At 53.7% G+C, this 23,912-nt stretch overlaps 1 protein-coding gene across 1 annotated transcript in view; it reads right to left on the reverse strand.

Moving 5' to 3' along the window:
* Positions 1-18,560, reverse strand: part of TMEM132E (transmembrane protein 132E) — a 34,339-nt gene extending 15,779 nt beyond the window's left edge. Inside the window, exon 1 of the mRNA XM_052657803.1 lies at positions 18,494-18,560. Coding sequence (XP_052513763.1) covers positions 18,494-18,560 — 67 coding nt within the window. The remainder of the gene's footprint in view (positions 1-18,493) is intronic.
* Between the last annotated feature and the right edge of the window lie 5,352 nt (positions 18,561-23,912).

Genomic DNA, 23,912 nt, shown 5'->3' on the forward strand with positions numbered 1-23,912 from the left:
GACCTGATGGCCAGTGGGCAGAGGGCTGCTGGCCCTAGGCTTGGGACTCCTGACCCTTCCCAGCAACCTTGCAGATAAGGAGACTGTGCTTCTGAAACAGGAAGCAACTTACCTTAAGAAACCAACTAGCATTTAGATAAGGGAGCCAGGAAAGGTGGTGTTGGGGTACCACAGTGTTTGTGCTGATGGCATCATGACACGCAAACACTGCCCCCCATCACCACCATGAATCATTCTATCCTCTGGGGCCCTGAGGACTTTCTGTGGGCTGAGTGGGGATGGGGGTGTCCCCGAGACCCCTGCGCTAATCTCTGCTCTCCGCTCACTGACTCTGGAGCCTAAAGGAGGTGGCTTGATCTCTCTGGGCCTCAGTTTCCCCAGGGAGGTGGGGAAGGCCCTGAAGCAGTCCGGTGGGGCTGCGGGGAGGAAGGGGAGACCGGTGGAGCTGCCAACAGATCAAGTTTCAGGGACGCGGTGTGTGAATGTGTGTGCACATGTGCGTGTGCCGACGTGCACGCTGGCCTCCATCTCGAGCTAGGTCCTGAGGCCCTGCAGGGGTGGATGTGCTGGCCTGGATTCACCCTGCCTTGGAAACAGCTCAACTTCCTCCAGTCTAGTGGGAAGCACACACACACACACACACACACACACACACACACACACTCGTGCTCACATAGAGCTGGGAACACACTTGTCTGTCAAGCCCCACAGCAGGCACCCCTTGACAGGTGGTTCTGAACCCCTGCTGCCCCGGCTCTCATTGGTTCCGCTCGACTTGCCAGACCCCAAACTCCACCAGCTGACTTCTGATTCGGCTCGCCCTGTGGACCAGACGGTATTGTCTTCCTGTCAGTGGCCTCCCTTCCCCGAGCAGCATCACTTGGATTCTCCCCTGCCCACCCCACCATCCACACAGCCTTGGGCCTGCAAAATCTGCTCCAGACCCCGTTGCTATTTCCCTGGGAAGGCAGTTCTCCCCGTCTCATCATATCTCACCATCATCATTATCTCACGATCAGCATTACGGGCTGAGTTGTGCCCCCTCCAGGATTCATACGTCCAAGTCCCAACCCCCGGCACCTCGCAATGTGACAGTGTTCGGAGATGGCGATCTTTGAAAGAGGTGATTAAATTAAAATGAGGTCATACGGGTGGGCCCTAATCCAGTAGAACCGGTGGCCTTAAAGGAGGAGATTAAGACACAGACACACACGAGACGAAGACCCACAGAGAAGGCGGACGTCTACAGGGCACAGCGTGAGGCCTCAGAAGGAACCCACCCTGCCATCACCTTGAGCCCAGACTTCTAGCCTCCCGAACTGCAAGGACGTAAGTTCCTGAGCTTTGCCACCCTGTTCTGGCAGCCCAAGCAGGTTAATGATAAGAGGGATGGGCTATTTCCGCCCCTCACAGTCTCAGTTTCCCCAGTGAGATGTGGAGACACTGTAAGGGGGGTGGAGGAGGAAGACAGGCTGGAACCATCCAATTTTTCTTCTTGGATGCTTGGCGTGTGTTTCCCTACCAGGGATCGAACCTGCAGCCCTTGTGTTGGAACTGTGGAGTCTTAACCACCGGACCACCAGGGAAATCCCTGGAATCATGCAGCTTTTTCCTTCGGTGATAATGATGGTACATTCCCAGCCCCCTCCCACGACTGTGCCTGGCCTGGGACCCTTCCCAGCTGAGCTGAGCTCACTCCTTCCTCCCGCAGCCCCGGGAGGGTGCATCCAGGTCTTTACCATTTGGGGACTAAGGATGGGGCTTCCCTGGTGGCTCAGACAGTAACTAAGGATGGGGTGTCTGTGAATGTAAGAGGTCTGAACTCCCATCCCCCGACCTCCATCAATCTCCCGCCCCCTCCCCTGGGGTCTGAACCTGCCCAGGCTTGGGGACCCTTGGGAGCACCATCCTTGAGGCCGCTTCAGGACAAGGCCCAGCTGGGAGGCAGCAGGCTTCATCCTTCCCCTCTTGTTCCAGAAAGAGACTGAGGCATCACTGGAGCGAGAACGACACTGGACCCCACCAGCACCGAAGAGGAGATTTGCACAGGGTGTGGGGGTGGGGGAGTGAGGACCCCGCATTCTGCCATGCCTGGCTCAGGCATCACCTCCTCCCTGAAGCCTTCCTGATATCTCCGCTGCCACCACCTGGGTGGTTAATTGTTCTGTGCAGCTCCAGCTCCGGCTGATCTGGAGCTTGGCCCTGGTATGACTGTGAAATGCAAAATCGATGTTGTGTTTCATTGGTCACCTCTGTGAATGCTCCCTGGAGGGTGGAGTGGGCAGGATGCTGGTCCACGTGGCTCTTCGTCTCTCAAGTCACCTCCAGGACCAGCGGGCAGGTACTTATTTATGCTTTCACCTTTCCAGCTGGCTTGGGATCTGGGCAGACACTGGACTTAACCAGTTTCACATAGTGCATGGCTTGGTACACACGTAGGTGTGTGTATGTGCTTAACGAATGTCAATTCTATCCTTTTCTAAGGCTTGGGGCACCTGCTTAGGGACATCGGCTGGGACATAGGCCCTCCCTTTTCACCTCAGCCTGGCTCTAGGTGTCTAGGAGGGCAGTAGGGGCCTTTGCTACCCCCAGATATGCGTCATACCTTCTCCCCAGACACAAAGGCCACCTCCTTCCAAATCTATAAATGAATGTGCGTGGAGGCTAGGGCCAGGAGAGGGGGCACCTCTGGCCATCTCCCTGTCTCTAATCAAGATTAGATGCCTCCTGCTTCTATCTCTAATTGTCCCCAAATTAAAACTAATCACTTGCAAATCAGAAAAAAAAAAAAAGATTGTTATTAGCTTTATAAATTTGAGGCTGTGGGGTCACAGCAGGGCATGTCAGCAAGGCCAGAGGATGCAGGTTTGTGCTGGGAGAGGGCCTGCTCACGTGTGTTTTGTGTGTGTGTGTGTGTGTGTAAGCACCACACCCAATGTCTGGTGCTTAGGGATCCTTCAACACTTACTCTTGAACTTGCCTGAATGTAAGACTCAGCCACAGAAAATAAAACAGCGACAGCAAACAGATTCTAGAAGGGCTGGACCCAGGGTGACACAGTCACAGTGTTCAGGGGAGAGATCTGGTCCCTTATAGCTTATTAAGCCTCCCAGGCATTGCCATTATCATTTGGACCACAGGGCACTAAGCAGGAGGGATTGGGAGATGCTGAAGGGTTGCGACCGGCATGCCATCATGTGGCAGTGCTGACGGTGCAGGATGAAGCATCCAGAGCCTAGAACAGTGCCAGGCACACACTGGTGCCAAATCTACAGGCGGATGAATGACAGAAAAGAGGAAGCAAGAGGCGGGGTTGATGCAGGTGGTGAGGATGCTGGTGAAACTGAGCAGGGCCCTGCAGCACCCTTCTGGGTACAAAAGCCTCTCCCTGCCCCCTCGTTTCTTGTCTGTAGGAAAAAGGCTTCAGTCTCCCAGTTGGAACTCGGGGAAATCTTCCCTGAGTTCTAAAGAGCAGGCACAAGCAGTTAATGATTCGGAGAATAGAGTCACAGAGCTCCTGGGTCCTGCTGCAAGGATGAACATAACAGTCTGATGTATGTTGTTGAATTGTTCTGCAGAAACTAAGACTCCCCTCCTGACCCAGGTGGACGATGGTGACTATATGCTGACCACAAGCACGCAAACCCCAGAGTGGCTGGGACTAGAAGGTTGAGATTCCCAAAACATCACCCTATTACCTCACCATCAACCAATCAGAAGAAGGTCCGTGAGCTGATCACCCATCCTCCAAACCTCTCCATTAACATCATCTTTAAAAACCCTCGCCTGAAACCATTCAGGAATTTGGGTCTATTGAGCACAAGCCACCTATTCTTCTTGCTTGGCCCTTGCAATAAAACTTTCTCTGCCCCAAATGCCAACATTTTAGTTTGTTTGGCCTTACTGGGTATTGGGCACATGAACCAGGGTTTGACAATACTGGAGGCTGTGTGGTCCAGAATCAAGAGCCCATGGATGGGCTATATCCAGTGACCCCTCCTAACCCTGACCTCCAGGCCCACAGGAGGGGTATGACCTGCAGAGTACACTCCCCTGGCCCAGGGGTTGGCAGTGGAGGAAACTCCACTGAGACCCTGAAGAACTAGAAGAGAGAGGAGGGATGCCTGGCTGATGGGTGGATCTGATCCAGTGCAAGCACGTCATTTCTGCATTCTGAGGCCCTATTTCCCCATCAGCAAAATGATGATTTAGGAACAAATGTACTAGTTACTAGGAGAAGGCAATGGCACCCCACTCCAGTACTCTTGCCTGGAAAATCCCATGGATGGAGGAGCCTGGTAGGCTGCAGTCCACGGGGTCGCACAGAGTCCGACACGACTGAAGCAACTTAGCAGCAGTAGCAGCAGCAGCAGTACTAGTTACCGGGCTTCCCTGGTGGCTCAGACAGTAAAGAATCTGCCTGCAATGCAGGAGACGCAGGTTCGATCCCTGGGTCAGGAAGATCCCCTGGTGAAGAGATAGGCTACCCACCCCAGTGTTCTTGCCTGGAGAATTCCATGGACAGAGGAGCCTGGTGGGCTATAGTCCATGGGGCTGCCAAGAGTCGGACATGACTGAGCGACTCACACATACACACACGTACTAGTTACTCCAAAGTGAGTGTTGGAGTCGGAAAAACCTACATCTTGAGAAAGACTTTGTTTTTTAAATTAGTAATATGTAGTGTCAGTAAGGGCTTTAACATATACAATGTTCACATGACCCACTACTGGGGGGTTAACTGGGCAAACTTTCTAGAACGCAATTTCAAAATATGTTTTAAAGGCTTTGAAATCATTCATGCTCCTTGCCCCAGTAACTCTGCCTTTGGGAATCTATTAAGCAGAAACTGGTTCAAAGAGTTATGCTGGAAGATATTCACCACAATGCTATGCTTATTAGCAAAAAATTAGAGACAAGCTAAATGTCTAAAAGCAGGGTATCATTCAATAAAAGCAAGCACCTGAGCAAGGAGGTTTTCAAAAAATATTTGCTCAGGTGGGAAAATGCTCCCCAAATAGTTTGAACTAAACAAAGGAGGATGCAAAACTGGCAATATGGCAGCATATCAATTTTTTATAAAAATATGTAGACACTGGGAGGAAATACATCAAAATGCTAATGGTGGTTATCTCTGGGGGTGAGGATTATGCACGATGGTTATTTTTTACTTTATGCTTTTATGTATTTCTAGTTGTCTGCAAAGAACATGTATTGCTTGTAAAATTAGAAAGAAAACAATAAATGTCATTAAAAATGAAGGAAAGTGTTTGAAGCTGTTCCAAGAATTAAAAAAAAAAAATAAGGAAATTAAAAAATAAAAGGGAGAAGAATCTATGTGGTTTGGGAGCCACACAAACTCACATACAAATCCCAGACCTGACACTTCTTGGCTGTGTAAACTTGAGTCCGTTATATAACCTCTCGGAGCCTCTATTGCCACATTTGTAAAATGAGGATGTGCTGTGCTGTGCTTAGGCGTCTCCGACTCTTTTCGACCCCATGGACTATAGCCCTCCAGGCTTCTCTGTCCACGGGAATTGTCCAGGCAAGGATCCTGGAAGGAGTCGCCATGCCCTCCTCCAGGGGATCTTCCCAACCCAGGGATCCAACCCAGGTTTCCTGCATTACAGGCGAATTCTTTACAGTCTGAGCCACCAGGGAAGCCCAAGAATACTGGAGTGGGTAGCCGTTCCCTTTTCCAGGGGATCTTCCCGACCCAGGGACCGAACTGGGGTCTCCTGCTTTGCAGGTGGATACTTTACCAGCTGAGCCATCAGGGAAGCCCAAAATGAGTGTAATAGGCTCTATTTCATAGAGTTGTCATGACTAAATAAGCAGATGACTTGGCATAGTTTCTGGAACAGAGTCAGTGCTCAGTGCTTCTTCATTCATTCATTCATCACTTACTGGTTCTTTGGTTCTGAGAGGAGGGAAGTGCTGACCTGCTTTGTTTAGCTCCTGGCAGGTTCCCTGCCAACATCCGTTAAGTTGAACAGGACAAGTGCTGAGGTGACAGGCACATGGAGCAGAATGTCCCGAGGACCTGGAAAGTGGCATCGAGGCTGGAACGAGGGCTCGCTGTTGGGGTCCCTGGAACCCAGCCCAGGAACCCGACCTTAGCAGCTTCCTCCTCCCTCTGGGCCTCAGTGTCCTCATCTGAGAGAAGAGGCTTAGTCCCTGCCCTGCCTGCCACCTGGGTGACCTCGGGCTGGGCAGGAGCCATGTGTGCAGGGAATCCTGGTGGGTTCTCATCCAGGCAGGGATGGCCGGATAAAAGGGAGGTGACAGCTGGGCCCAGCAGGCCCCAAACACGCCTCCCACCCCCACCCCTACGCTAAGACAGGGCTTCTATGTACTCTAGAGCAGTCTGGGTCTTGCACAAAGGTGCTGAAACCCAGCCCCACCCCTGCTCATCAAACCCAGTGCCTAGTGCGAGGCTGCTTCTGTCTCTTTTCAAGTTGACAAAGATGCTTTATAGGCTGGTCCATATAGGCAAGACCCCACTCGAGGTGGGACGGTGATAATCCACCCCTTGGAGAAGGAGTCCAGCAGAGGAGAGGGAGGCACCCTGAGGTGTGGGGCCCGAGACAGATGTCCACCCCCACTCCGAGCACCCCTGCACCTCCCTCCTCCACTTAGCTCTACCCCTTCCCAAAGCAGCACCCTTGGGGCAGGGCTGTGTGTCCCCCTCAACCTGGAGGCTCCCTGTCCTCTAGCCCCTGTGTCCCCAACACTGAGGGCCCCTGTGTGCCGGCAGCCTGGGCTGGGCTGGGAGCAGCAGGAGCTGGTGGGGAGGACTTCCATTCAGTGAGTATATGTTAACAACTCACTGCAGGGGTGGGGGCAGGGTCAGGGTGGGCCCCTGAAGTCTCCAGTGGCCCCTGTAGCCCCCAGGGGCTCCTGCTGCCTCCTTGGAGGCTGCAAATCCTGGGGCAGCAGCTTCCCAATACTGTCCCACCCCCCATGGGGCAGGAGCACAACACTGGAATAGTGAGCTGGGGGAGGGGCAAGTAGGAGGGGCCCTCTTCCCCCACGTTGCCCTAAATCCCGTTGGCCTGCTTAGTCCCAACAGCACTGGGTGATTGGCCAGGTCCTTTCCGGCCATCTGCCTGGAAACTCCCGGGAGTCTTAACTGAAGGATGGCAGGGCCCCTTCCCCCATATTTTACAGATAAAGCAACTGAGGGTCAGACAGGCTCTGTCATTTATAAGTTGTGTGACCTTAGCCAAGAGGCCTAACATCCTTCTATTGGATTTCCTGGCTTCCCTGGTGGCTCAGCTAGTAAAGAATCCACCCGCAGTGCAGGAGACCTGGGTTTGATCCCTGGGTTGGGAAGATCCCCTGGAGAAGAGAAGGGAAAGGCTACCCACTCCAGGATTCTGGCCTGGAGAATTCCATGAACTATACAGTTCATGGGGTTGCAAAGAGGTGGACACGACTGAGTGACTTTTACTTTCATTTTCACTTTCACATTGAAAAATTGCAAAACGAGGTGACAGCAGTCTCTTTTTTAATTTAACTGTTAAAAATATTTACTAATTTCTAGCTGTGCTGGTCTTTGCTGCTACGCACGGGCTTCCTCTACTTGCAGAGAGTGGCGGCTACTGTCTAGCTGCAGTCTTGGGCTTCTTGTTGAGCTGGCTTCTCTCCCGGCACAGAGTTTGGGCTCGAGGGTGCATGGGCTTCGTGGTTGTCACCCACGGGCCTAGTTACCCCGTGGCAGGTGTAATCTTCCCGGACCAGGGATTGAATCTGGGGTCCCCTGCATAGGCAGGTGGATTCTTAACCCCTGGACCACCAGGAAAGTCAGAGATGCCTCTCTGAGAGGGTTACTTTGATAATTAAATGCTAGTGTTATACGAAGCAAAGCATTTCAACAGTGCCTGACACCCAGCTGTTGTTGTTTAGTTGCTAAGTTGTGTCTGACTCTTTCGCGACCCTGTGGACTGCAGCCTGCCAGCTCCTCTGTCCATGGGATTTCCCAGGCAAGAAATACTGGAGTGGGTTGCCATTTCCTTCTCCGGGGACCTTCCCAACCCAGGGATCGAATCCACATCTTCGGGATTGCAGGTGGACTCTTTACCGCTGCACCACTTGGGAAGCCTAACACCCAGTTAGCCCTCTTGAAATGTTAGCTATTGTTTGGGTGTTACTATCTTCATCATTAAATGGATCCCCACACAGCCTCCTGAGTCCAGGCCTGGAGATCTTGGAAACTCAGTGACGGGCTCCCCTTCCCCATGCATGAACCCCTACCCTAATCGTCTCATGCTTTGACAGGCGGCTGACTGGCGTGCCACTAAGGGCGGGTGCCTTGTTGCTTTCTTTCTCCCTGGCACCCTGCACAGAGCCATGAATGAATGAACAATGGCTGGGGTGGCCCTATCCTGGGCTGTCTCTCCTGATCTGGCCATCTCTCCTCTCCTGACCTTTTGCTTTCACAGCCTAAAATCCATCATTCCACGGCACCAGATACTGCAGGAAATCAGAAAGATACAGGTGAAAAAGAGAGGAGGGAAGGAATAGATGCTGGTGGATGAAAGAAGGAACCAAACTCAGCTAAGGTGGGAGGTAGGGATGCTTCCTGAGGGTCAAAAGAGGACCAGGGCACTGGAAGATCAGGCAGCCACGGGCCCCCAAGGAGGTGCTCCTGGGACAGCCCCTGTGTGCTGGAAATGACTGTCTAGTCCTGCTCCTGGGCCTGGGGGAGGGCACCTGAGGCTCCAGGATGGAAGGAAGACCTGCTGGGTACACAGTAAAGTAGGCCACAGGCCCAGGGGAACAGGGTTCTTATTGCACTGCTTCTCCCAGAAGCATCTTCTTACTGGCCCCAGAGCCTTGATGCTAGACAGAAGCAGTCCCAATGGGAGATTGAGGAAATGTCTCCTGGTCCCGAGAGACTGGTTGGGCTGAGATCATTCCTTCCCCTCCAGCTTCTGCTCTCACGGAATCCTGTAAGCTGCTTCCCTGATAGCTCAGTTGGTAAAGAATCTGCCTGCAGTGCAGGAGACCCCGGTCTGATCGATCCCTGGGTCGGGAGGATCCCCTGGAGAAGGGAATGGTTACCCACTCCAGTGTTCTGGAGAATTTCATGGACTGCATAGTCCATGGGGTTGCAAAGAGTCGGACACGACTGAGTGACTTTTTCACTTTCATACATGACACCGAGGTGCAGAGCCTTGGGACCCACAACATAGAGGGAGGGTGAGAAAGGGTAGCCTGGGAGGTGGGGCTGCGGACTTGCTGGGGGGTGAGCACCTTGAGAAATGGACCACTCAGACGGTGAGCCTGGGCTGCGGGTGGCCACCTCCCTAGTGCCTGCTCCGTGAGCCTGCCCTTGTGAGTTGTGAGCACATGTCTGTCTCTTTGTCGGCGTCTGTGACCTCACGATCAGAACCAGAGGCTCAAAACAGGCTCCTGAAGATAAGGAGGCCTGTATTTTCAGGCAAGCATCGCTCACCACCCCCCTCCCGACCTGGAACAGCTCTTTCATTTACTTCTGAAAATCTGGAGGGACCCCATCCTCACCGCTGGCCCCGGTGACCACCCGCAACGCCAGGGCACGACCTCGGGCCCCAGACTTCAGTCTGCCCCACCTAGTGGGCCGGATGTGATGCCTTTTCAGTGCCGCAAAAGGCTGTATGGGGACTCAGCCCCGCCTTCACCTCAAACACACTCACCTCTCCTGCAGCCTGGTTGCCCCCACTTCAGAAAGCCCCTCCCTGAGTGAGTGAGGGACGGAGCCTCACTGACGTGGGAAGGGCCCTTTAAAGACAAAGGGCTGCCTTTGCCAGTCCAGTCCTTGAGCAAGCAAGCATCAGGGGCCTCGGGCAGGGAAGAGGGGTGGACAGCCGCGGGGCGGGAGCGGGGTACCCTTGAAGGGAGCAAGCCTGAGGGGGGTCACCCCACCCAGGAGGACCGGCCCCACCCCAAGGGCATGGAAACCCGGCCTTGACCTGCTCACTGACCGACCTAACCAGACCACTGGTCAGGCTGCTAGGGAGGGCTCGGGGAGGGAGACAGAAAGGGCAGAAATAAGGCAAGGATGGCAGGAGGTGGGAGGGAACAGCGGTGCGGGGAGAGTGGTGGGGGACAGAAAGGAGGTAACTCCATCTGAGTGGGTGGCCAGTGGGTGGAGGAGGAGGTGAGCAGAGGGCAGGGGATAAGGGGTGGGCATAGGACGGAGGCTGGGGGCTGGGGGCCCAGGCCCCGGACCGCCGGCCCCCCACAACCCAGGAACCTGGGCAAACCGGTACAACCCAGCCAGGGGCTGCAGCAGGAGCGGTGGGGGAGGGGAGCCCGGGGGAGGGGGCTGCTCTCCGAGTTTCACTAAATGACTAATGTGCATTATCCTAATTATAGCGGAGCAAGCTGAGCCTTCCCACTGGCGCAGCCGCCTGCATCTCCTAATAAACAATTAGCCGCAAACAACAGAAAAAGAAAGTGTGTGTGTGAGAGAGAGAGAGGGAGAGTGTTCCTGAGTGCGCCTGCGGTGAGTGGGGGTGGGTTTGGAGCTGGGCCTCCCTCTTCACACACACACATTCTCCTCCCCCTGCTGCTCCCGCGGGGAAGGCTCTAGGGGAAGCTGGAGAACCACATCACTGTTCTAGCTCATTCCATCAGGTCAGGGGTCAGGGCTGTAGCCAACAGCAGCCCCCCACACACACTCTGGAGGTGGAGGGTGGTGGAGGCTGGCGGAGGGTGGTGGAAGGTGGGCCCGGGGTTCATATTTAGAGGCTGCTTATGGAGAGCAGGCACTTGGACTGGGTCCCAGATTCCTCACTGATAACCCTGGGGACTAGCATCCGTGCTTTTGCCTATAAAGGAACCCAAAGCTCCGAGAGGCTAAGGGGCTTGCCCAGGGACACACAGCTGGGGTGAGGCCCCACCGGCTCCTCCGAGTTCCCTGACCTCATTGAGAAGGAGCATTGGAGCCTGGAGGTTGGAGACCAGGCGATCAAATAAACTGTGTTCCCAGACTGGCACTGCAGGTGGGCATGACTGTTGCTGTTGCTCAGTTGCTAAGTCGTGTCCGACTCTTTGTGGCCTCATGAACCACAGCACGCCAGGCTTCCCTGTCCTTCACTCTCTTCCAGCTTGCTCAAACCCATGTCAACTGAGTCAGTGATGCCATCCACCCATCTCATCCTCTGTCGCCCCCTTCTCCTCCTGCCCTCAATCTTTCCCAGCATCAGGGTCTTTTCTAATGAGTTTGCTCTTCTCATCACGTGGCCAAAGTATTGGAGCTTCAGGCACGATTATGAAGGTAAGATTTTGTTGCTGGTCCACAGAACCATCCCAAATGTCTTGACAGCAGTCCTGAGATGGAAGCCTTTTCCCTTGCACTTAGGCAGTTGGGAAGGAGGAAAGGGTGGGTGTGTGTGTGTTGGAAGAAACTCAAGGACCAGGGAACCACCACCTGCAAGGAGAGACCTGGGCTCCCATTCACCTTCTGCAGAATGCCCAGGGGCACCAGTCTGTCTTGGTTTGCTCAAGACTGTCACGGTATAATAGGCTTCCCTGATGGCTCAGTGGTGTGAGTACCCGCCTGCCTATATCGTGCTGCACCTTTCTTCCCCCTCTGTACTGTTCGTTTACAGATTTTGCTTTCTCTTATTTTTTCCTAAATAACTTATTTAGGCTGCACTGGGTCTTGGTTGCTGTGTGTGGGCTTTCTCTAGTTGCGGTGAGCAGGGGCTGCTCTCCAGCTGCGGTGCATAGGATTCTCCTTGAGGTGGTTTCTCTTGTTGAGCAGCATGGGTTCTAGGCACATGGGCTTCAGTAGTTGTGGCGCGGGGCTCAGTTGCTCCACAGTGCTAACTCCTGGACCACCAGGCGAGTCCTCTGCTTTCTCTTAGACTGAAGCCTTGCTGAGGGCAGGCAGCGGGCCCTTCACTGCAGCCTGACTGCCTAGTACCGTATCGTAACCAACCCTCAATAAAGATAGTCAACAAATAAATATTTATTCAGCCCTTTCTCCGCGCAAGACCCTGCTGGGAACTGCCCAGGGAGACAGAGATAAAGAAGATGGTTTCTGCCCTTAAGGAATTTGCTGGCTAACAGCGAGGCCAGACAAGTACCTAAATAACCATGCTACAAGGTAGGAAGTGCTGTAAGGCTTCCCAGAAGAGAAGAGCTCCCTGGGCATGGGAAGAAGGGTCAGATGCCTACACAAGCAATGCAGGAAGGAGGAGGAGGAGGAGGGATGGGACCATAGGGTCTTGAAGAATAAGTGGGAATTCAACAGCTGCCTGGATGTGTTGGGGACCTTTCAGGTGGAGAGAAGAGCATGGCAAAGGGGCCGGGGGGTTAACGGCTGCTTTGGATTGAGTGCCATGTCCCAGGGAGAGCTGAGACTGGGTGGGCATCAGGGAGCACAGGGTTTCGAATGCCAGGCAGAGGCATCTGTGGATTTCATCCTAGGGATTTTCAAACTGTATTCTGTGGAGCTCTGAGGCTCCATGGAAGCATCCAGGCCCAGCACAGGGAGGATTCACAGGCATCGCCATCAGCTTTGGTAGTCGCGAATTTCCACCTAGGAAATAATGGCTCCTACGCCTTTGAAAGTCTGTCCACCATGCCATGGATGATGGGGAGCCGCTAGGGTTCTTGAGCAGCGGGGAGAGACATCAGGAGGTGCCTGGCCCTGTCTCCCTATCCCCTCCCTGCCATATACCCTCAAGACAGCGGGGCAAAAGCAGGGGAGATGGATAAAGCTGCTGCCGCAAGGGGCTGATACACAGCGTGAGAAGCAAGCACTATGATTAATTTCCTGAGCTTCTGTTATCTCAACAACCTGGCAGGTTGGCCTGGGCTCCCTGCCCCGGGCTCAACTCCTGACATCCTGAGGTGAAGGGGCAGAGACCCCCGGCAGACCCCTTCCCCAGCTCACCCCCCATTTCTGCTCACAGTCGCCTTCCCTTTCCTCCTTCTCCCATCCCCATTTCACCCTGCTTTAATCCATTCCCTCCTCTGTCCTTGCCCAGCACCTGTTATGAGAGTGCTGAGACAGCAGAGAGGCTGGTCCCCCAGCCCATGTGCAGAACCGAGCACAGGACGCTCCCCAGACATCCCCCCAAACTCCACATCCAGATCACGCTTTCCCCACTTCCACTCACTGTGATTCACCCACCAATTTAAAAGATGCTGAAATCCCACCTCTTCCAGGAAGCCTGTCTGGGCTGCTATAATAGAACCTGAGCTGAGAGTGGTTCGGAATCTGAGCCCTCACTCAGGGAAAAAGAGAGCGACAATCAGTGAATGATGTCTGCTCTGAGTGCCAGATGGGAACAGTGGTTTCAACATCACATCTTCACAGTCTTCACCCTCCTGGCTCCTGGCATCACATGGGCATACCCACCTAGACATTTCTGAAGTCCCTACAGCCCTAGATTCCAGAAGAGGCTGTACAAGCACAGAAGATATCCTCTTCAATGCTGAATCCATTTGCTCCTCTGTTGGCCCCCTCCCCTCCTCCCCTCAGTTTTTCCTGAGAGGCAGAGCCAAACCAGAGCCCTGGGTGCCCAGCTCTGCCTAGCATCTGCTGTGTGACATGGGCCCCTCCCCTCCCCTCCTGGGGCCTCAGCTTCTGTACCTGTGACCTCTCGGGCCCTTTCCACTTCGGACTCTGGACCACTCTCTCCCTGCCTGGTAGACAGAATTATCGTCTCTATTTGTCTGGGCTTTGCAATAATATGACACAGCCATGCCCCTGCCCCAGCCTGTGGGGAGTGGATTTACTTCCCCAAGTCCTGATTCGGGGCTTTGCCATGGGATTTGTCTAGGCCAATGAGATTTTAGCAAATGACACACACAAAGAGGCTTGAAATGTGCTTGCACAGTTGGGCCTTTTCATTAGAATAATAAGCCTCAAGTCACCCACAGTCCAAAGATGCAAGAAACATGGACAAAAGGAGTAAACATCAGCTTGGAGTCCTGCCAGCCAATCCCAGTCCTGAACAGCCAAACCCCAGACAGCAGAAGTCTTGCAAGAAATAAATGTGTAGTATTTTATGCCATTGAATTTTGGGGGCAGTATGTTATGTGGCGTTATCATGGTCATAGCTGACTAATACATCTTTCCTAGGTGCATGGAATCCTGTGCTGAGGGGGGGCTTTGAGGGGTTGGCTCAGCCCTTCTGCCTGTAGACAAGGCCACAGCCTGTTGGAGGCACAGAGCGGTTCCCTGCAGCCCAAGGGGAACAGCAGGACAGGGCCAGGCTGCTCTGAGGCTGGGGGTGTCTTTGGGGAGCCTGGCCCACTGGAGCCTGTTCTGGATAATGCAGAAGGGGCCGCTAACCCCACCACCGAGGCCCCTCTCATTCCAAAAGGAGGCATCTTTGCTGGGCTGAGCTTTGCAGAGCCACGTGGTTCTGGAGCCGTGCTGTCTCATCATACAGTTCATGCTCCGAGGGCCTCAATTGCCCGTGTGACAGTCAGGGACGAGGGACCTGAGTCTGCTCACTTAGGGCTTCGCGGCTGATTACATAAGGAAATGCAAGCAGCTCTTTAGGCAGCGGGGGACAGGCACATCTCTCTCAGTGCTGCCAAAGCATTCGCTGGCCCTCCGCCTTGGTATTCTGGGCAGCTAGGTTGCAGGCAGCAGAAGTCTGCAGCTTAGCTTCCAGACTCAGATAAACCTGGCTTTGAATACCTGTCCTGCTTCTTTCCAGCTGTGTGACCCTGAGCAAGCAGCTCACCCTCGCTAAGCCTCTGCCATCTCTCCTCTAAAGGGCTCCTCTACAGTAGCAGACACTCCATGGGTTGCCTTGAGGACGAATGCAGGTCCTGTGCGTGAAGCAGGGCACAGAAGTGCTTGGTGATACATGTCAGCAAGGGCTATTAATAATAAGCCAGGAACTTTCCTGGTGGTCCAGTGGTTAAGAATCTGCCTTGCAACACAGGAGTCATGGGTTCGATCCCTGGTTGGGGAACTAAGATTCCATGTGGCATGGAGCAACTAAGCTGATGCCGCAATTATACAGTCCAAGCGCCACAATGAAAGAACTCGAATCCTGCAATGACAATCCCCTGTGCTGCAATAAAGTCCTGATGCTGCCAAATAAATAAACATTAAAAATAACAAATCATCATTATTCAATAATTTTATAATAATTCAGTTCAGTTCAGTCACTCAGTTGTGTCCGACTCTTTGTGACCCCATGGACTACAGCACGTCAGGCTACCCGGTCCATCACCAACCCCTGAGGCTTCCTCAAACTCGTGTCCGTCAAGTCAGTGATGTCATCCCACCATCCCATCCTCTGTCGTCCCCTCCTCCTCCTTCCCTCAATCTTTCCCAGCATCAGGGTCTTTTCGATGAGTCAGTTCTTCACATCAGGTGGCCAAAGTAATGGAGTTTCAGCTTCAGCATCTGTCCTTCCAGTGACTATTCAGGGCTGATTTCCTTTAGGATGGACTGGTTGGATCTCCTTGCAGTCTTATTTAATTTATAATAATTAAAAAATAATAAATCATTGTCACTAGACTTGGGAATTTATCTTCCCCAAGAAGCATTCATTCCTTTACTTGGTCCTTTAAAGGCTTCCCATGGGCCGGGTGGGACACAGAGAGGTCACGGTTAGCCTCTGAGGGGGACGGATCCACAGGCAGCTAAGATGCTGAAGGTGTGTGGAGAGAGGAATGATGGAATTGGCCCGGAGAGTCAGCAGAGCCCTCAGCTGGGAAGGTGAGTAGGGCTCTGCCAGGAGGAGCAAGGGATGAGCGGGGCAGGGTGACAGCTCGGTACGTTCAGGCACTAGTGTGGGGGGAGCACTTTGAGTGTGTGTTTGGAGGGGAGAAGGCAGAGATGGGTGGTGACACAGGAGAATAGGCAAGGCCGGATCATGGGGCGTCAGGTATCACTAAGGCGAGCTCGGAGGAGCCATCCAAAACACACGCAACGGGAGATAGGAGCTATTAAAGGAGGAAGGGCAGTGGTGACCTAGTCAGATTTTCAATTTGCAAAGAAGCACTCTTGAGTTCCCTGATGGCCTAGTGGTTAACATTCTCAGCTTTCACAGCCACATCCTGGATTCCAGTCCCTAAGATCCTGCAAGCTGCGAGGCAAGGCAAAAAGAAGAAGAAAAAAACAGACGTTCTCCAGGAGGGTGGTCCCAGGGGAGAGCTTGGGACCAGGCAGAGCACTATGGATGTGACTGCAGTGGTCCAGGGGAGAGATGGGGGGCCTGAGTGGCATGGTGACAGTGAGGAAGGAGAGGACCCTTCCCGTAAAGCCATTCATTCTGAAGAGCACAGACTCCAGGGCCTGTCTGCCTGAGCCGGGTCTTGGCTCCACACTTAACTGCTGCTGTGTGACCTTTGGCAGGTTACCACCCTCTCTGGGCCTGCTTCTTTGTCTGCCAAGTGGAGACAGCACCGGGACCCACCTTGGAGGGCTGTTGTGAGGATTAAATGAGCTAATGCGCAAAGCCCTTAAAAAGATGCTTGGAAGTGGGTAAGCACAAGCTAGTGACAACTACTTTTGCTGTTACTTTAAAGCAGCACAGGGCTTCCCTGATAGCTCAGTTGGTAAAGAATCCGCCTGCAATGCAGGAGACCCTGGTTTGATTCCTGGGTCAGGAAGATCCGCTAGAGTAGAGATAGGCTACCCACTCCTGTATTCTTGGGCTTCCCGTGTGGCTCAGCTGGTGAAGAATCCGCCTGCAAGGTGGGAGACCTGGGTTCGATTCCTGGGTTGGGAAGGTCCCCTGGAGAACGGAAAGGCTACCCACTCCAGTATCCTGGCCTGGAGAATTCGACGGACTGTATAGTCCACGGGGTTGCAAAGCGTTGGACATGACTGAGCGACTTTCACTTTCACTAAAGCAGCACAATCGACCAGATCCAAGGCCAGGTGTGGGGAGGGAGGAAGGGGGAGAGGGAGAGAGCGGGGGTGACGGGCAAGTGTCCCACTTTGACCTCTGGATGGAAGGAGGGCAGCTCCACCGGGTGAGACGGGGGAACAGCAGGGGGACCAGGCCTGGGGAAGTCATGGGAACCCAAAGGAGATGGTGGATGGGGCCAGGCCTGGCACTTGGGGCTCTGAGCATGGCTGAGATGCCACAGGGCAGGGCTGCCCAGAGAGGCCCACGGCTGAGAGTGGTGGGCATTGAAGAGGAGCCACGGTGGGGCTAAGAAGGCAGGGTCAGAGGGCATGGAGACACCCAGAGGGAAGAGCTAGCCAGAGGAGGAGCACACTACAGACCACACCAGGGAAGGACTGGCCCCTGAGGGCTCCCTCTGGGGTCCTGGCCGAGGTCCGCTCAGCATCACCACCTGCGCTGTCCACTGCGTGTCCTGTCCACTTCATGCCCGTGCAGGGGCAGGTGGGACAGGACACATCCCCGTTTCCCACGGCATCTGGCATGACGTGGTTGTGTCTGACTCTCTGCGACGCCATGGACTGTAGCACACCAGGCTTCCCTGTCCTTCATCATCTCCCAGAGCTTGCTCAAATTCATGTCTTTTGAGTTGGTGATGCCATCCAACCATCTCATCCTCTGTTGTCCCCTCCAGGAAGATCCTGGAGGAAGGAAAACAGCCTCAGGGTGTTTTCTAATAAGTCAGCTCTTCGCATCAGGTGGCCAAAGTATTGGAGCTTCAGCTTCAGCATCAGTCCTTCCCATGAATATTCAGGATTGATTTCCTTTAGGATTGACTGGTTTGATCTCCTTGCAGTCCAAGGAACCCTCGAGAGTCTTCTCCAAGCCATGGTTCAAAAGTATCAGTTCTTCGGCACTCAGCTTTCTTCATAGTCCAACTCTCACATCCAGACATGACTACTGGAAAAACCATAGCCTCGACTAGATGGACCTTTGTTGACAAAGTAATGTCTCTGTTTTTTAATATGCTGTCTACATTGGTCACAGCTTTTCTTCCAAGGAGCAAGTGTTTTTTAACTTCATGATTACAGTCACTGTCTGCAGTGATTTTGGAGCCCCCCAAAATAAAGTCTGTCACTGTTTTCATTGTTTCTCTATCTATTTGCCATGAAGTGATGCGACCAGATGCTATAATCTTAGTTTTTTGAATGTTGAATTTTAAGCCAGCTTTTTCACTCTCCTCTTTCACTTTTATTAAGAGGCTCTTTAGTTCCTCTTCACTTTCTGCCATAAGGGTGGTGTCATCTGCATGTCTGAGGTTATTGATATTTCTCCCAACAATCTTGACTCCAGTTTGTGCTTCATCCAGCCCAGCATTTCACATGATGTACTTACTCTGCATTTAAGTTAAATAAGCAGGGTGACAATATACAGCCTTGACATACTCCTTTCTCAATTTGAAACCAGTCCATTGTGGCATGGCGTGGAGGCTTATGAAATATGATTAAGACAGCAACACTTGACTGAGCCTTGGGGTCATCAGCTGGCCTCCAGGGAGCACCTCTGTATGGTGTGACCTCAGACAGGCTGTGTACCATCTGGGCTTCAGTCTCCCCACCAGTAATAATAGGAGGGGGTTCCCTGAAAACCCGTCCAGCCCTGCTTACCTCTGTCCTCGGGCTCTGAGTGGTCTGTCACCCTGAAGCCCCTTTCCGTGGTGGTCCCCGTACCCATCGGCTGGGGACTCTGAGTTCACACAGGTTTGCGATGCAGCACTGGCTTATCCTCAAAGGGAATAAACCAGGAGACGATAAACAGGAGGGAACGGTCTCCTCCATTCGTCACCATCCTGCACCCTGACCCTCCCGATCCCACTCTCTATCAGCCAAGATGCAGCCACAGAGATGAATCAATCTAAGAACTTAACCCTCAGAAACTACTCTGGGCCCTGCATAGACCACCCGGTCCATCTCCATCACATGCAAGCCAGGCCTCGGCCAGGGGGCCACATCTTGCAGGAGGACCCCCTGCCCCGGGAGGCAGTACTCCCGCCCTGCCTCCTGCAGCTGCTGCTGGTGTTTTGCACCAGCATTTCCCAGAAGATCTCCTGAGGGGTGGCTCTTTTCTCTCTGCGGACAGTCCGATTACTTCCATCCCGCTTAGACCCTGCTTCCCCACCTTCTGCCCTTGATGTACATGATTCTGGTCGCAAGATGGGTTAAAGGCAGCCAACTGGCAGGGTCTGAAAGGGAAGCTTAGCCAATTCCATAGTGGATGCTGGCCCTGCTGGTGCACGGTTCCCAGACTCTCTTCCCTGGATGACCTCCTCAGAAACCACTGCCTGGTTCGTGCCCTCCCTCTGCAATGAGAGTTAGGTTCTAACTGGTTCCACGGGGCTGAAACTTGAACTCAGGCTCCTGAAAGGGACACTGGAAAGCTCTGGATCTTCTTCATGCCTGCCGGTCTCCCAAGGTGACACGTGTCCCCCCTGCTCACACCTGTCGGGAATGGACATAGAGAGGGGGCACTTCACTTCCTAGCCTCTTCTCCCCCTCACCCCACCACCTGATGGGGTAGGGGAGTGGTTCCCAAACTGCGTTCCTGGGAACCCTCCGGGGCCAGGACTCCCCAGGGACCATAGACGGAGCACCTGGAGGTGATCTTGGAGCCCAAATGACGCAGCGAGGGGAGGACTAACCCAGGGCACAGAGCGCCGGGCTCAGATCCTTTCTCGTCCGCTAACCTAGAGATGCTTCCTCCCTGGAGGACCCTCAGTTGCTCATCTGCCTGAGGAGGATTAACCCTGCCTGACCTGCCTTACAGGGCGGTTGCAGGGAGGAGAGCTGTGGAGTCTCCTGGGCAGTGTCACGGAAGGGGTCACAGGTTCAGGAATGTCCCTGAACCTAGGGCTTTGGGACAGGAAGGGGGAGAGAGGCAGCCGTGTAGCCAGGGCACTGCCCCCTCCTTCCCTCCTTCCCTTCTCGGAGGCCCCAGAGGGGACAGAGCCATTACTTGAGGAGGGACTTCAAGTCGACAAAGACAAATTGGCTTAATTGACCCAAATTAGCAGCAGGGAGGGCCCCGATGGACCAGCTGCCGGTACATTTAATCACTGTCACCCTGTGTGGTCGGGGCTGGCCCCCTCCCCCAAGGCCATCAGGGTCATCTTCCCTAATGAAAGCCACCTCTCTGGAGTGTCCTCCGTCAACAGGAAGTAGGGCTGGGACTTTGAGGACAAAGACAGCCTTAGTGGCCAGCAGTCGGCGCACCCTGCAGAGCGGAGCCTGGCTTCAGGAGAGAGAGCCTGATCTGAGACAGGGCAGCCCTGGGAGCTGGGGCTTCTTCCCAAACCCCTCATTCTGAGCTCCACGGCCACCCCTTGGAGCGAGAGGGCTCCCCTGGGGCCAGCTGGCCAGCGCACCTTCTCCGAGATGCTGCCCAATGCATGCTCCTTGCAGAAGCTCACAGAAGGGCAGGTGGCCGGGGCCTCCAGACCGGCTTCGCTTCTCTCCTTCCGCTTTCCACCATAATGGCCGGGGTGATGCTGGGGCGATGATCAAACCGGAGTCTCCTGCAAACCCTTAGAAGGTTTAGAGCTGGAGCTCTCCTTGGCCTCTGGTGACACTGTCACCAGGATCACTTTTGGCTATTACTGCCCAAGTCCCATATCATGAGAAGGCCGGCAGGACACTTCCCCCTCTCCCCCAAACCCCTCCTGGTGTCTACCTGCTGCTTGGTGGGGACTGTCCCTCCTCCCTTCCCTTCCCACGGCACCCACTGGGGGCTGGGCCTGAGCTCAGCTGGCCCCACGACCGGGTCACTGGTCTTGGGACCTCAGGGCCTCCAGCTCACAGCTGCCCTCTCCAGCTGCACGTGTCTTTCTCTTGCTGGGAATCTCTGATCTGCCAGGACTGTCCTTGCATTGCTGGCAGAGGCTGTGTGGAAAGTACCCCGATACTCTGCACTTCACAGATCCTTCCTGGGCTCCCACTCTAGCCCCTGCCCCTCCCTTCCACAGGTCTGCCTTCCTTTAAGGACCAACCCTTCCCTGGCTCTTCCCTCATGCTTCCCTCCCCAGCCATCGTTCAGGCCCACCTCCCTCTGGCTGTATTCCTCTTTTCATCTCCATAAACACTGTCGGGTTCAATGTGGGTGCCGGTATTACAAAGCACAGACCCCCAAGGGTGGAGTCCATGCTAGGTTCAATGAGGCCAGAACATTCTCTCAAGCCCTCTCTCCAGCTTGTCCATGGGCCACTTGAAAACTGGCTGTTAGAATTTGGAAACACATTTCCACCCCTTTCTCTATAGAGACAATATTATCAATAGCAGCTACCTCCCAGGGTAGTCCACCAAAGAGCTGTTACTTATCATCCATTCCATAAATATTTATGGAGCACCTACTATGCATTATCATGAGACTGAACAGTGGTTCTACACTGGTCTGGGTCCCAGGACAGAGGCCTAAGTGAGGGAGAGAAAGGGAAAGAGAGAGAAAGAAGTTTCCCTGCAAATCGTTTAAAAATAGGACAAGTCCAATCATCAACACCTTTTCCACATGCCTCCTCCTTCCCAGGGCCCTCTCCTCTGGGGCTTCCCAGTCTCCCCTCCCCGGTGGAACCCCCAGCGTTGGGATGGCCCCTCTAGGATCATCCCAGTTTCAGAGAGCTTTATAAAATGCAGGTTCCCAAGCTCCTCCCCAGCCGAATTAATCCAGAATTTCTGGGGGGGGGGGGGTCCTGAGAGGGGACTCCTACTCCATTTCCACTCCCCCTACCACATTTGGAGGGTCTTGCTCTAGCTGTTGCTGTTGCTCAGTCGCCAAGTCATGCCTGACAATTCAAGACCCCATGAACTGCAGCACGCCAGGCTTCCCTGTCCTTTACCATCTCCTGGAGTTTGCCCAAGTGCATGTCCTTTGGAATAGTTCTAAAAGTTTCATATTTAGGGAGGAAAAAAACCCTGAATAACTTGCTAATACAGAGCTATTTTTTTGAAACAGACTTTAGGATTTTTAAAAAATTAATTAATTTGGCTGTGCTGGGTCTTAGTTTTGGCGCTAGGGTTCTTTGGTCTTCGTTATGGCATGGGCCCTTTAGTTGAGGCATGTGGGATCTAGTTCCCCGACTAGGGATCAGACCCGGGCCCCCTGCATTGGGAGTGCAGAGTCTTAGCCACTGGACCACCAGGGATGTTGCTAGGCTTTAGTTTTTAGACCAGTTTTAAGTTCACAGCAAAACCAAGTGGAAGGGAAGTCCATATACCCTCTGCCCCTACACTTGTTCAGCTCTAGTAGCGAGCCTCAATCATGGCTTCCCTTTAGAATCACCCAGGAGACCAGACTGTACCCCAGACTAGTGAATTCAGAATCCCTGGGGCTGGGATCCAAGGCACATGCATTTATTAGAAAACCGAATATTGTATATTGACACATGTGTGTGGAATCTAGAACAATAGTACAGAGCCTAGTTCCAGGGCAGGAACAGAGTGTGGACACGTTGGGGGAAAGAGAGTGAAGGATAAATTGGGAGATTAGGCTTGACATATACACGCTACCACATGCAAAACGGATAGCTCGTGGGAAGCCGCTGTGGAGCACAGGGAGCTCAGCTCGGTGTTCTGTGATGGCCCAGAGTGGGGATGGGGGTGTGTGAGGGAGGCCCAGAGGGAGGGGAATATGTAGAGACTAGCTGATTCACTTCGTTGTACAGCAGAAACTAACACAACCTTATAAAGCAACTATGAAAAAGCAAAAGCGTTAGTTGCTCAGTTGTGTCCGACTCATGGCTCCTTGGCTCCTCCGTCCATGGAATTCTCCACGCAAGAATACTGGAGTGGGTTGCCATTCCCTTCTCCAGGGGGTTTTCCTGACCCAGGGATAGAGTCCGGGTCTCCTGCATCGCAGGAGGATTCTTTGCTCTCTGAGCGACCAGGGTAAGCCCAAAGCAACTATACTCCAAAAAAAGGCAAAACCTGACTGTGTAGGCAACCCTGAGAATCACTGCTTGGGTTGTTCTATTTTTCACAGAAGCTTTCCCTTCCCTACCTCCGCATCCACAGATGACCAAAACTCATCCCTGCCCTCTCTCCCTACTCCCCTCCACCTCTCTGTTTCCCCTTGGGGCTCAGGTCTGTGCCTCCACCATGACCCTATTTCCATCTGCTGGGACCTGGGAGGGCAGGTCCACACCTTGGGTCAATACCGTGTGGCTCAGTGTGGTTACCAGAGGCTGGGGGCCCAAGGCTGTGTTCCAGCAGCAGGGGCTGGACTGGATTGCTCTGAAGCTCTTCCCATGGGGTGGTATGGTCAGGAGTTCTGTAGGTCACCCCGTGGAAACCCTCAACTGCTGGGCCAGGGCCGGGTCCCAGCCTGGGTCCCACAGGCTCACGCTGAGCATGGGCTTCCATCCTCAGGTGGCTGGAAGGTGATTTCACATTTGTAACAATTACTCACTTAATTGGGTTCCCATTAAATCAGAGAGGGAGTGGAGGGCTATGTCTGTGTTTGTTCCCCTCCTTCCTCCTTCTGCACATCAAAGAGGGTGCAGGGAGGATGCCAAACAGGGCTTCGTGAATCTGAAACAGTCCTGCCTTCTTTTGGGGTAGGCGGGGCTGTCCTGGGGTGGGGCCTCCTGCCCCTTGCTGAGAGACTCTCAGGCCTGCATTTCTAACTGGTTGCTGGACTCATTCAACGGTCCTAGCGGGTGCTGGGTGCCCAGGCAAGAGCCGATTCTTCTTATGGGCTCCCTGCCCCTCAAACTGAGTAGGGTCCTAAAGAATCAGCGGCCAAAGTGAAGGGACCTCCCCCCATCAAGCAGCACCATCCAGATTCCTTGAACGGCAGAGCATCAGGGCCCCAGGGACAGGTTACAGCTGGGCTCACCGTGGTCTCCAGGGCTGCCACAGGGTGACAGCGTGGGACAGATAATAGGGAGACACTGCTGCTCTCCATCCAACCAGCGGCTCTGCTCTGATCTACATTATATATCACCTATATCACAAAGACCCTTTGTGATCCTGCGGACTGTAGCCCTCCAGGCTTCTCTGTCCATGGGATTTTCCAGGCAAGAATACTGAAGTGGGTTGC

The sequence above is a fragment of the Budorcas taxicolor genome, chromosome 19 (genome assembly GCF_023091745.1).
Source record: "Budorcas taxicolor isolate Tak-1 chromosome 19, Takin1.1, whole genome shotgun sequence".
Lineage (NCBI taxonomy): Eukaryota > Metazoa > Chordata > Mammalia > Artiodactyla > Bovidae > Budorcas > Budorcas taxicolor.